This window comes from Barbus barbus, assembly GCF_936440315.1.
Source record: "Barbus barbus genome assembly, chromosome: 17".
Classification (NCBI taxonomy): Eukaryota; Metazoa; Chordata; class Actinopteri; order Cypriniformes; family Cyprinidae; genus Barbus; species Barbus barbus.
In genome coordinates this window covers 24,538,486-24,552,654 of record NC_136745.1, presented here as the reverse complement: position 1 = coordinate 24,552,654, position 14,169 = coordinate 24,538,486, and the positions used below count along the sequence as shown (strand labels likewise).

The window sequence follows — 14,169 nt, the reverse complement described above, 5'->3', positions numbered from 1 at the left end:
GCGAATTTATTATGCACAGTATAATCAGATGACTGACTTTGAAACCAAGTAGTTTTCTGTAAAGATAACAGGCTTGTATTAATAGTGGAATGTTTATTTGCAAAGGCTAGCACTGCTAATGCGGGAGCTCTAGCTCTTGAAGCTCCGCCCTCTTCTCCGGGAGCAACAGCTCACTTGCATTTAAAGCAACATACTCAAAACAGCGCGTTTTGGCTCACACCCTAAAAGTGGCAATTTTAACAAGCTGTAAAAATTTATCTGTGGGGTATATTGAGCTAAAATTCACATATAGGCCATCAGAGACTTATTTTACATCTTGTAAAAAGGGGCATAATAGGTCCCCTTTAAAGCATGCGCTGACAAACAACTCTAGCATTTCAAGCAGTATTAAACAAATTCTCAACATAAACATGTCTGGCCATTGAATATGCTCAACAGACATATCTGTGATTGGCTCAGTGCTTCAAAAACAATTGTAAATAGAAACCTTTGACGCTCTTCACAAATACACCAAGCACAGGGGCAACAGTTACACCTGAATAGAAATATTAATAAGTCTATAAACAAACTTTTTTCCATAATTCTTCTTTTTTCTCTACATATCTAGACCTGAAAATTACTAAAATCAAATTCTATACTTTTCCAAACTGCGTAGGAACCCTGTAAACGATCCACAATGTAGCTCTTTAAAAAATAAAGAGGCAAGCAAAACATGTCCCTTTTTCAGAAAGTGTGGCCTGGTCAAGCTAGTGGCTTGCCTATGATTCTGCAGAACACATTACCTAAACAGACTAAATGGTGAACTTTCAGCTTCCCTTAAAGGTTAAATTTAAGACAATGAAGGAAGTACAAACAAAAATTCTGACAACTGTCATCTAAAAACAGACACCCACATCCTATTCACAGAAAAACGCACAAATACCATCTCACTCTAATGTGAGCCACAGAAACAACTTGCTCCAGTGCAAAATTCTTAAAACATGGTGAAGGGGGAAGAAAAGACAATGCACTTTTGAACTTTATCACTTAAAGGGATAGTTTGTTCAAAAATAAACATTCTGTCATCATTTACTCACCCTCATGTTGTTCTGAATTTTCATTCTGATAAATTAAATCCATACCACTTAAACTGAACTTGAGAAACAAATCAGTCCAATTCTCAAAAAAACTAAAAACATTTACACTTACATTAAGTCATTTAGCAGAAGCTTTTATCAAATGAGGACATTAGAAGCAATCAAAAATCAAATACATTCCAAATGAAGTAATTTGAGAATCAGATCAAATAGTTTACCGAAAAGAACTGAATCAACAGAAAAAATATTAATTCAAGAATCATTTAAGCAATCTGGGAATCTAATCAAACAGATCACTGAAAAGACCTGGCTATTTTATCATATAAGCTAACATTTAACTTCAGAAGACTTGAAGCCAAATTGTACAGCGCCTTTTTGTTGTTTTTTTCCTTAATGTGGTCGCTATAAACTGTTGTATGGAAAGAACTGGCTAATGATTCATTATTAATGTCTAATGTTGTGTTCCATGGAAAGAAATAACAGCATACAGGTTTGGAACAACATGAGGGTGAGTAATTAATGACAGAAATGTTATTTTGGGTGAACTATCCCATTAAATGTAGCTATTTGCTCTCTAACACAGTGAAACAGACAGACAGAGATGTGAACACACATACACACACACACACACAGATACATGGTGGAACTGGGACATTGTGCTAAAGAGGTAAAGAGGCTCCTCGCTGGTCCATAGAGAACTCAAAGACTCAAGGTCGTCATGTTCTGCCATTTGGAATCAGAGAATAATTAACATTATCTTTACATAGATAACAACTTCAGAGATTGCATTTAGATTTTCAAGTCTACATATAAAAACAAAGCATTTTTGTCTATGGACCAGAGTTGGAAGCCTTACAGCTGTAAGAAGGAGAGGCCAAAATGAAGGGGCAAACCTGGTTGGAGGTGGCTGATTCAGCAAAAGGAACATTGGTGACTGGGGTCGTAGCCGACGAAACAGTGGTGGCACCGTGCATCATGGGAACTTTTTTCAGGCGAGTCAGACAAGAAACAAGGGAAGAGGGAAGGTGGAGGGGAGGAGGAATGTTATGAGTACCATGACATAATATGCCAGAAGAATAGGCTGAGTCATGGCAACTACGTTTTCATGTATTGCAAAGATGATGTATTCACTCAAGTACAAACATGCAAACAGAACTTAAAAACATTTCGTTTCATTACCTTATAGCTTAGAGAGTTTTATCCGATCACCATTACATTTAGATAAAACTATTAAGGGTAAAATAAAAACATGGCCGTCATCAAAATCACAAACATGTGGAACAGACAGGAATGTCTGACTGTCGTATTTTGATGGGGGCCGGAGAATGGATAAATATACAGTAGGGAAAAGAAGGGGAATGTAAATATGCAGTTCATTCCCATTCAAATTGCCTTAAAATAATATGACACTTTAATTCTTTGGTTTGGAGCTAACCTGATAATGAATGACATAACCGTTCTACAACACTTGTAAATATGAATTAAGAATTGAATCTAATAAAATCAGCTAAAGATAAAGAGATAAAGGTCATATTATAAGGAAAACTGCAAATTAACACAGCATGATATGTACACAGCAAGTGCATCACAGATGTCAAATAATGTCATAAAAATGTCAAATACAGGCATGCGTACAGGCACACACTGGCACACTCACTGGTTCAGCACAGGTCTAGTGTGTTGACTGGATTGTTACCAGCTAAATGACTGTTAAGGACAAATTTAACTTGGCCAGCTAAAAAATAAAAGGAGATCATTATTCGTCTATGGGCATGGAAGTGTGTGTGCAACTGCATTTCTGCTAGGCTTTGTTTGAGATTTTTAACACTGAAAGTGAGCAGGGGTGATTTCTAAATGGTAAGTTAGTGTGTGTATTCATGAGGGGAGGGGACCTAGACTCTACCCTCACCAGTATGTCCAGGCCCTGACAGGTAACGGCTTTGGGGGGCCCTGCAGCTGGTCCAGTACCGCCTCTCCCAGCGGCCCTCTGTCATTGGGCCTGGGGGTTTGAAAAAGCCTATAATAGATTTCAGGAGGTGAGGGAGAGGAGAGGATGAGGAGGAAAGGGCACAAAGAAAAAGGAACCAGTCTTAATGAGTCACTCTGAAGGCTTTGGCCTTGCTTGTTTGTGCCCGCACTGTGCTGTCAGCTGCACACGAAATCACACGCACACATGCATGCACAAACACATACGACAAGCCGAAATAATGAGCAAATGATAAGAAGCGGTGAAAGCAGACAGGTTGGGTGTAAACGCAGTGACAGACGGGACAGGTTTGGGCCTCCAGTTTGAGACCTAATGAGGGAAATGATTGTGCAAGGTGCACATGTTAAGGTGTTTCTTTGACTATGAGCACTTTTTTTGTCCTTTCTCCTGAAAGTCAATAGTCATATATTGCGTTTAACAGTATTCTTTGGTAAAAATGAAGGTGATGGAAATGAACTGCTAGATTTAAAAAAAAAAAAAAAGGGGAAAAAAAGATCACAAATTAAATATTCTGTTTATGAGTGATACATTTTAATAGCTATGAACAATACAATCATAATGTGTAAAACATATATATACACACATGGTCAGAATTGTTGGTACCCTTGGTAAATATGATCAAAGGCGGCTGTGAAAATAAATGTGCATTGTCAATCCTTCTGATCTTTTATTAAAAAAACACAAACGTTTTCATTGGAGAATAAGAATTTAAAATGGGGGGAAATATCATTATGAAATAAATGTAAAATATATCTGAAATGTATTCCCATTCATATTCACAATTTTGAGCACACCAGCATGATTATGAACATGAAATTATCCAGCCATGGCTTCCTGTTTCACAGAAGTATAAATAGGAGGGAAAACAAAGCCCAGATTCCCTTAATCATCCATCATAATGAGAAAAACCAAAGAATATATTTCTGATGTGCAGCAAAAGATAATTGAGCTTAAAGTGGTTTTAAGAAAAGAGCTAGAGCAGTGAAAATTCCCATTTCCACAATCAGGGCAATAATTAAGAATTTCCAATCAACAGAAAATGTTACGAATCTGCTGGAAGAGGACATGTGTATATCGTCCTAATGCACGGTGAGGAGGAGAATTTGAGTGGCTAAAGACTCTCCAAGGACCACAGCTGGAGAATTGCAGAAAATAGTTGAGTCTCGGGGTCAGAAAACCTTAAAAAAAATGATCAAACAGCACCTACATCACCACATGTTGTTTGGGAGGGTTTCAAGAAAAACTTTCCTAGCTCATCCAAAAACAAACTCCAGCATATTCAGTTATCAGACACGACAGGAACTTCAAATGGAACTGGCTTCTATGGTCAGATGAAACTAAAAAATTAGCTTTTTAGCAGAAAACACTCAAGATGGGTTTGGTGAACACAGGGATAAAAAGTACCCCATGTGTACAATGTAATATACTGCTGTATTTTTGATGCTGTGGGCCTATATTTCTGCTGGAGGTCCTGGACATCTTGTTTAGACACATGGCATCATGGATTCTATCAAATACCAACAGATAAAAAAATCAAAAAGTGACTGACTCTGTTATAAATTTTATAATGGGCCATGTTTGGATCTTCCAACCAGACAATAATCCAAACACAAACCTCAAAAACAACACAAAAATGGGTTACTGGGCACAAAACCAAACTTCTGCTGGCCATTCCAGTCCTCTGACCTGAACTCTGTGGAAAATGAGTGGAGTGAACTGAAGAGAAGAAGCACCGTCATGGAGCTGTGAATCTGAAGGATATAGAGAGATTCTGGATGAAGGAATGGTCTCTGATCTCTTGTCAGGTGTTCTCTAACCTCATCGGGCATTATAGGAGAAAACTCCTATACTATTTTGGCAAATGGAGGTTTCAAAAAGTATTGAATAAAAGGGTACCATTAATTGTGTCAAATATGTATTAGTGAAAAAAAATTATTTCATAATATTTCCCCCCATTTTAAATTCTTATTCTCCAATAGGTTGTTTGCAAACATGTGATTCTGATGATGCGTGAAACGCGAGGAGCGTCTCGCTGCAGCACACAAGATCCAGGGGGCGTGGCTGGATCCAGATCCAACTCCTCCCACCTTACATATACCTAAACCTACCCATCTCCACCCCCTGATCCCTAAACCCACCCCATCCCCATCTCCACCTCTAAACCTACCAATCTCCACCCCCTAAATGTGGATCAACCACACCCCCTGGATCTTGTGGTCTGCAGCGAGCCCTACTTGCGAAATGCAGCTGGAGGGCAGGAAGTAATTTTTGCTCCATAGTAATCAGTAGCACAAACTGTGTGCAAATGGTTAATAGAAGTTATGATAATATATTAATAAAGACATATAAATAGATACAAGGTAACCCAGTCCGAATTCACTCAGTGCTAAAAGCTACACGTAGACACGATGTAAATAAGATATTATTTGCAGTTCAGAGAGCTTCACTGATTGTAAACAACTGTGAGATTGCGATAAACAGCATTAGTGATTACATGGAAGCGCTATTTGCTCCTTTTCTAGGCTATAATCAAATCAGAATTTAAATAAAAGTTGTTTTACGTGCTGCTAACAGGACCCACGGCCACAAACCCTGTACATGCAGCAAAGTTTCAGGAGTGACATATATCCCACATCCCTCATGTAAATACAGGATTCACTTACAAAATAGCTTGTTTGCAGTCAGGGTAAGTTGCTTAGCCTATATCCACCGCTTCAATGGCATGCAAGTATTTCAATTTAGTTCAAAAATCGCTCCTCTTTATAAAATAAGGATCACGTAACATTGTGTTTTTCTGTTTATACCTTTCTATTGTTATAGCACCTAAACCAGTACAGTACGGACTTCTACGGAGAGCTCATCCTTTCTCTTTATTTTTCAGTCACTCCTGACACTTTGCTGCATACAGGGTTTGTGTACGTTGGTCCTGGCAGCACGTAAAGCAAAACTTATTCAAATTCTGAATTGTTTACAGCCTAGACAGCTATATAATCACTAAAAAGCTGTCACTCACTTCAATTTATTGCAATCTCACAATGTTCCGTTATAATCAGTGAAGCTCTCTCAACTGCAAATAATATCTTATTTACATCATGTTTACGTGTGGCGTATTTTCTTACACAATAAAAGCTCCTTGTGTTTTCTCGATTTGACCGATCGGAGCATTCATAAACAACGCAAAACACAGGAATCTTGAGTTTCTGCTGATTCCTATAGAGATAAAATTACTTCCTGCCCTCCAGCTGCATTTCGCACCACAGCAATGACATCATGTGCAAACAACCTAAGAAAGGTTAGATTTTTTGTGATTTTTTAAAATAATAGATCAAAAGGATTAACAATGCAGATTTATTTCCACAGCCTTCTTTGATCATATTTACCAAGGGTACCAACAATTCTGACCACGTGTGCATATTGATTTGAATACTGTTTTTTTGTTGTTGCAAATATTCACAATTAAAATGGAAATGGTTTATGATAATTCAATTTTCACAATCATAATTTTTTTACTTTTTCTCCTCAAAGTCCTGAGCATTTCTATCATATCCCAAATTATATAATATGTTAAATAGCATTCTTTAGTGGAAATAGAATGTTAAACTTTTTTTATTGCATAATTTAAAAAAACAGCAGCTAGACTGAAAGTGCCACACAATAAAAATAATAAATATAAAAAAAAAAAATTTCCTACTTTTTAAAAATGTATTTAGTTAGTTTATGTAGTAATAATGTGTTAAAAAATTGTTGATTTGAATGAATGATTTGTAATTATTTTCACAATTATTAAGAATTGAACTGAAAATGGTTTATGGTCATTTCTGTTTATAAAGGTTTATAATATTATTTCTTTGTTTAGATTAACCATACATGTGAAATGTTGTAATTCATATTGTTTCATTTTATGATGAAATTTCATTATTTGGATTACATTTCTGGTTCTGGGACAAGTGTAAAACAATGTAATCTACATATAATAGACATGTGAAAAGTAGCAAAAATGAAAGATGCTAATGTGACGAGTGGGGCAGGCCCGAGAGCCGTGGGAGCGGAGCGAGGCCGGTGGACCAGGCCTGGACCTCTCTCATCTTGCACTGTCGTCGCTCCTCCTTTTATCCTTCCGGAGCTCCTCTGTGGGACTCGAGACCGGTGAGTGGCGCAGGTGTCGCTCATTATCATTAAACTCCACCGGCCTCGCTCCGCTCCCACGGATCTCGGCCCGCCCCACTTGTCACAGGTAAGTTTTAACAAAACAAACCAAAACCAAGCAAAACACCAAACCAAAGAAAAACCAAACCAAACCAAAAAAAAACAAAAGTGCCCACAGCTGAAGAAACACCCCATGATACACTGCTGGGCCTGCTGGGAGTGGATCACCCTCCTGTCTGTCACAGATCTGAGATGCTGCTGTAAGGAAACCGCTGATCCAGTGAGACTGGGAAGTGACCTACCAATGCCTCCAGATGGAGCCATGCAGAATACGGAGCCTGCAACACCATGCACAAAGAGCCCAGGAGAAGAGAGACCGAGGAGGATGGAGGAGTGGAAGAGATGCAGAGAAGGGGGAGTGAAAGCAGCATGAGAACAAGACAAAACAACTTTAGAGTTAGTGACACACAGAGAAAGAGCAATGACCATCATTATGGGCGACATGGTGGCGAGATGGAGACATGGACACAAAGCAGGGAGAAACCAAGAGGAAATGAATCACGCTGGTAGAAAGATCCTCATCAGGAGGGGGATGTTAACCTGGCCGCCAATCCGTTGTTATGCTGATACGCTTTCTTGTCTCATCAGCTGATTAGCCTAATGCTAACAAGTCAAGCCTAATGCTTGATTTTTGCAACAGCATTCACAGCACATTTACATTTCGAAATGTGCCTTATATTGGAGTTAAACAAAAAATTCAGTGGGATCAAATCTAGGATTGAGCTTCAATTCATCCATCAGGGTTTAACTGAATGAGGAAGGTGCAAAATATATTAGCTAGGCTATGATACAGCCATTATGTCAATAGAAAAAAGCAATTTTACAAGCAGAGAAAACTATTTGCTTGCTTTAAAATAACATGCAATGCATAATCAAGCATGAAACATTTATTAAAAAAGTTAAAAGAGCCCATTTTGATTTCATATTGCCTATAAATACCTCATGAAATGGCAGTTTTCTTTCCTACGCTGATGTATTTCCTACTGAAGCTAAATGTTTGGGTGGGGTATTTTTATACTGCCAATATAATGTAGTTTCCGTCACATGCTGTGAAACATTATTTGCTCATCTACGCACTAGTCTGCCTTTACAGCCTCATTTCAATAATAATCACTCTCTTGCTAGCTATTCAAGCTTATATTGGGGTGTAGTTTATTTATAGCCTTCATTTAGCCTTTTATTTCTGGTGATTGTATTTACGCTTCAAAATTTATAAATTGTGTTCATTTCTGAAGATTATCATGATGAACAAAATGTGTAAGGGTTATATATCATAGTTGGTCACAGAGCTTATTATCTGCAATTGTCCAAAACCAAATGAACAAACCTACTGGGTTCTTGTCAAGGGAACTTATGGGTTGGCCTAGAAAAAAAATGTCAATCACTGCAGTGCTCTAGATTTGGACTAAAAGCCACAGAACTCCTATTTTGATTAAACTAGGTCTTTAATCTGCTGGGTGGCAAACGTACTGTAACTATCCACTCAGAGCCTCTTTATAAGGCCGAAGGGTTGATGCTACAGTCATTTAAGCAAAATCCAATCTAGCTTTTTTACTGATTATGTGAGAACAGTGAACATAGTGCAGTGCAGCATCAGAAAGAGAGTAGCAAATGTTCAGGTGCAGGTGCATGAGGAGACGTGGGACTGTATGCATCATGGGACTAATTAGCATGACATGTGCATAGGGTGGACTACTACGAGATAAAGAGAGCAAGTGGGCTTACAGGGAGAGAGATGGCAAGCAGAAAAAGTGCTCAAGTCCTCGTCTAGCCAGGCACTTTGTCTTTGAAGTGCTGTATGAATGCAAGCCAAACTATTACAGGAATACAGTAATATTAGAGCGCAGCTCAGGGGGAATCATCTGTCTGTGTGAGCTCACCTGTGGGAATGAACGTTGGCTGCTGCAGCTGCATGCTGGCCAAAGCCTGCTGGTAGTGGAACATGCTGGGGTTGAAGACGGCAGCCGCGCCGTTAGTCTTCTCCAGGGTCTGTCTCTTTGGTAGCTGTTGCATGGCTCCTGGTGGCAAAGCCTGAAGTGATCGGGATGACAAAGAAGAAAGAGGGGAAAAAACAAAACAAAAAGAAAGATGGTGGGCAGAGGGAATGTTAAAGATAGCCATGACACTGAGCTACAGGAAACTTTGTACTGTGTGTGTTCATGTCCATTCATGACAATAAATCTGACATACTGTGTTTGTCATTGTAAGTGTTGCAAACCATGTTTTATAAATAATAAAACATTTTCTAAACATTGATGGAGATATACTTGACTACTTCTTTTAGGATGACACAGAAAAATGTATAAACAATCTTTTTTAATCATATGTGTGTGTGTGAAGTTCAAACTTTTAAACAGTACCGAGTATATACATACTTCCAATCAGTGTTGGGGGTAACGCTTTACAAGTCAAACGAGTTACATAATCCGATTACTTTTTTCAAGTAACTAGTAAAGTAACGCATTCATTTTAAATTTACAATGAAATATCTAAATTACTTTTTCAAACAAGTATGCAATTTCCTTTGTTTTCCAATTTAATTACTGACACCTCTCCTGCAGTGAAATTGTTGCACAGGCACTTGCTTCAGCCTGAGGGGTATTCATTTCACTTTACAGTTGCCAAAAGTATAACTTTTGGGTTTCTGGTATTAAAAAAAAGTAAGCAATCACAGCCCAGGTGACAAAAAGTAACCCAAAAGTAACAATGCATTACTTCCCATAAAGAGTAACTTAGTAACACAATTAGTTACTTTTTTATGGGGTAACGCAATATTGTAATGCATTACTTTTAAAAGTAACTTTCCCCAAAACTGCTACCAATATATATTCATATATACAGTTATGGTAATTAAGTTTGTGAAAATAAACCTGCCTTGTTTATTCTTTTGACCTTTCATTCAAAATACTCACAAAAATCCAATCTTTAATTGATGCAAAACAATTGAAAATGGGGGAAACTTTCATTATTAAATAATTTTATTTCTCCAATACATCTTGGCTACAATTATTAGCCCCATTTTATTTAATATTTTTTGCAACATCCATTTGCTGAGATAAGAGCAAGGTAATAGCCTATAATGCCCTGAGGAATTTGGAGAATACCTGGCAATAGATCAGAGACCATTCTTATCTTTAGTTCACACCACTAATTTTCTATAGGGTTCAGATCAGAGGACTGGTGGCCATGGCAGAACCATTATTTTGTTTTTGATTATTGTCCTGATGGATTATCTAACCAGAACCCATTATTAGATTTCTAGCAGAGACCGTCAGGTCTTGATTTTTTATCTATTGCTATTTCACAGAATCCATGATGACATCTATTTGAACAAGTTGTCCAGGACCTCTGGTAGAAAAATAAGCACACAACATTAAACATCCAGCAGTGTATTTAACCGTGGACATTGTGTATAATGTGTGTCAAAAATGATCATTTTTTTGTTTCATCTGAGCACAGAAGCTGGTCATTTTTGAAGTTCTAGCAGTGTCTGACAGCTAAATATGCTGGAGTTTGAGCAGAGGATTTCTCTTGAAATCCTCCCAAACAACTTGTGGTGATGTAGTTGCTTTTTAATATTTTTTTAAGCTTTCTGACCTAAAGACTCAACTAATCTCAACAGTTCTCCAGATGTGATCCTTGGAGAGTCTTTGGCAACTCAAACTCTCCTCCTCACCGTGCATTAGGACGATATAGACACACGTCCTCTTCCAGGCAGATATGTAACACTTCCTGTTGATTGGAACTTCTTAATTATTGCCATGATGGTGGTAATGGGGATTTTATTGCAGCCACTTTCTATTTTGTGAAGCTGAAAAATATTTTGCTGCACATCAGAACTATATTCTTTGGCTTTCCTTATTTGAATGGATGATTAAGGGAATTTGGCGGGACATGGCAGGACAATATCATGTTTGTAGTCACCCTGGTGTGCTAAAAATTGTAAATATGAATGGGAATACGAAGGGGTGCTAATAATTGTGGCCAACGTTTATTGGAGAAAACATTTTATTCACACTGACCACAACTGTTCTAATACATGGTTTCCACAAAAATATTAGTAGTAATTATTTTAAACGATAACAAGAAATGTCCTTGAGCAGCAAATCAGCATATTAAAATGATTTCTGCAGGACACTGAAGACCGGAGTAATTATGCTGAAAATTCAGCTTTGCCATCAAAGGATTAAATTACATTTTAAAATTTATGCAAATAGAAAACAGCTATATAAGTATTTCACTTTCTCTTAGAAATGTAATAATTATGTGCCTAGGATTATTTAATAGTATTTTTAATAATCTAAAGGTTTTTATGTATTTCCTCAGCCAGTTTGTGACAGCTAGTGCTGATCACTTGTATGCTCATCAACTACATGGTGTTCTGTAATTTTAATGCAAAGCAAAGATTATTTAATTAATGGTATGCTGTGCTTCCTTCTCTGACAAATGTCTGGGAGTGCTTCTCCATTTTTGTAAAAGGGGCATCAGAAGCATGCAGCCTTGCATGAGGAAGAGCGATATCAGAGAGACAAACTGAGGTGAGGCGTCTTTATCGGCCTCTGATAATTAAACACAGAATGCTCAGTCTAGATGAAGGCATAATGAGGAGGATGTACGGCTGTTTTCCACTGTGTAATTCTGTCTGAAGACTGATATGCAACATGATAAGAGCAAGGTCAGCAGGAAAGAGGATATCTGTGATTCACTAACCGAGGGATGATGGGAGGAGCAGTCCGACTTCATGATTTACACGAGTGAACTCAATCCCACAACCTAATAATAATGTGCTGTACTATATAGAGCTCAACAGTCGGGTTCCTGAAGTAAAAATCTCAATCCAATTCTCCACAGTGAGACTGATATTAAACAATAATGCATAAACCTTTCAAGAAAGACCACCTTTGAGCTCTAAGGCTATTAAGACGGTGGTATATGTTTCTGTAGGTTGCATAAGCCAGTGATTTAAACTTCACTGAAAACAATTGCTTAACTGCCGAATTAATTACAGATGAGGTATTGCACTACCCACAATTCTGTTGCAAGATTCACCAATCAGAAGTTGTTGTTTCCATGGCAATGAGAACTGCAAACCCCACAAAATGATTTTTTTTTGTATCTATATTATTGTTACACAGCAACTTATCTGGTTAGTTATTAATAGATGTTGTAATGTAAGAGCAAAAAACATGTTTTCCAATAAGGAAACACATGAAAAAGTTAATTAATCACGCACCCTTGTGCCATTCCAAACCTGAATGACTTTCTTTCTTCTGTGGAGCATTTTTGGAGAAATGTCTCAGTGGTTTTTGTCCATACAATAGAAGTCAATGATCATCACCAATACGGTTTGGTTTCCAACATTCAGAAGAAATAAATCCATAAAAGTTTGGAATGACACGAGGGTGAGTAAATGATGACAGAATGTTCATTTTTGTGTGAACTATAACTTTAAAACAAAATATTATTTAACAGTACATAATGGAACAAGTATTCATTAATCCCTCATTAAAAAGAAGATATGATATTAAATTCCTGACCAATGCTTACAAGATGAAAACTATTTTCATGTAATTGCATATATAACTCCTAAATGCAGATGTTAAAATGATCTAAATAAATAAAAATAAATATTGACAACTAAAATCAATCATTGGTAACACTTTATTTTAAGGTGTCCTTGTTACACGTTACATGTACTTCCTATTATAACAACACTTAATTAAGAATAATTACATGCAAGTAACCCTAAACCTAACTGTAACCATACAGTAAGTACATGTAGTTAATTAATATTACTCGGTACTTAAATGTATAATTACACTATAACATGTATACCTTAAAATAAAGTGTAACCCAATCATTTTAAATGCTACAATCTGAATTTGCACCACATTATAATGTACAGTATGAAAATGGATATTTCTTTTGAGATTTGCTTGTTTGCTTATTTTGACAAAGGTAATCTAAATGTAAAAATAGAAGAAATGAGCATGAACAATTAAATATCCAATATTAATTAATATGTAAAGAACTATTATTGGATGACAAGCAATATGGTACTCATATGAACTTATTTTGCATCTCTATTAAAGATGCACTCTTGCGTCGTTTTTCAGATTTTCAAAATCTAATCAAGTGATAGCGATTCCTCTCTGAGCTAGTTGGTTTAGTTTAAATTTTAAATTTTATGAAGTGCCTGTGGAGAAAAGTATTGAGAAATCTACTTCTAGAATCTAGACTACAAATGTATTCGGTTTCATTTCACTTCTAAGACAATGATTAGTTTACACAGAGATTGTGGCTGGTTTCTTGCAGCATTAACTCTTTCATCCAAAACACAAACTGAGCTATTAGAAATGAACAAATCAGCAAACAAAATGAAAAAAGACAGAAAAATGGGTGAAAGATTAAAGTACCAAAGTGAAAGTTGGTTGCAGGCCGCTCTGAGGGCTGGGTAAGCGAGCAGTGACCACATGATGATGGCAAACCAATCAACGACAGTGGACATAAACACGAGACAAGACAATGAGCCGTGAAGGAACAGAAGCAGCTGAGGTTAGAGAGAGAGCTGGGTAATAAGCTTGTAGGACAACAAAGAGAGCTGTGAGGATGTAAAGACAATCAAGCAGTGTTCAAAAAGAATGACAGCATGAACCGAGAGGGAGTCAAATAAAGCCAACATATGATAAAGCCTCAGGCAGACCAGGTGACCGCAGGAAGCAGAGGAGGATTTTTGGATAAGGTCCCCACGTCTGTGCACTGTAAATAAACCTTTGTAAAAAATGTTACATGATAAGACTTGGGAGAGTGGGGTAAAAATGACACATGAAAAAAGTGAAAGTCATGATGTATTGTCAAGTATGGTGGCCCATACTCGAAATTGGTGATCTGCGTTTAACC

At 37.2% G+C, this 14,169-nt stretch overlaps 1 protein-coding gene across 6 annotated transcripts in view; it reads right to left on the bottom strand.

Annotated features, from left to right (window-relative positions):
* LOC306883653 (muscleblind-like protein 3) overlaps positions 1-14,169 on the bottom strand; it is a 49,640-nt gene that overhangs the window by 3,355 nt on the left and 32,116 nt on the right. For 4 of the 6 annotated variants that reach the window (XM_079439021.1, XM_079439019.1, XM_079439020.1 and 1 more), the window contains exons 6-8: positions 9,150-9,300; positions 2,986-3,093; positions 1,970-2,058 (exon numbers count right to left, since the gene is read on the bottom strand). In XM_079439021.1, the coding sequence (XP_079295147.1) occupies positions 1,970-2,058; positions 2,986-3,093; positions 9,150-9,300 (348 nt within the window). The remainder of the gene's footprint in view (positions 1-1,969; positions 2,059-2,985; positions 3,094-9,149; positions 9,301-14,169) is intronic. The other 2 variants (XM_079439022.1, XM_079439023.1) reach the window with 1 other exon arrangement.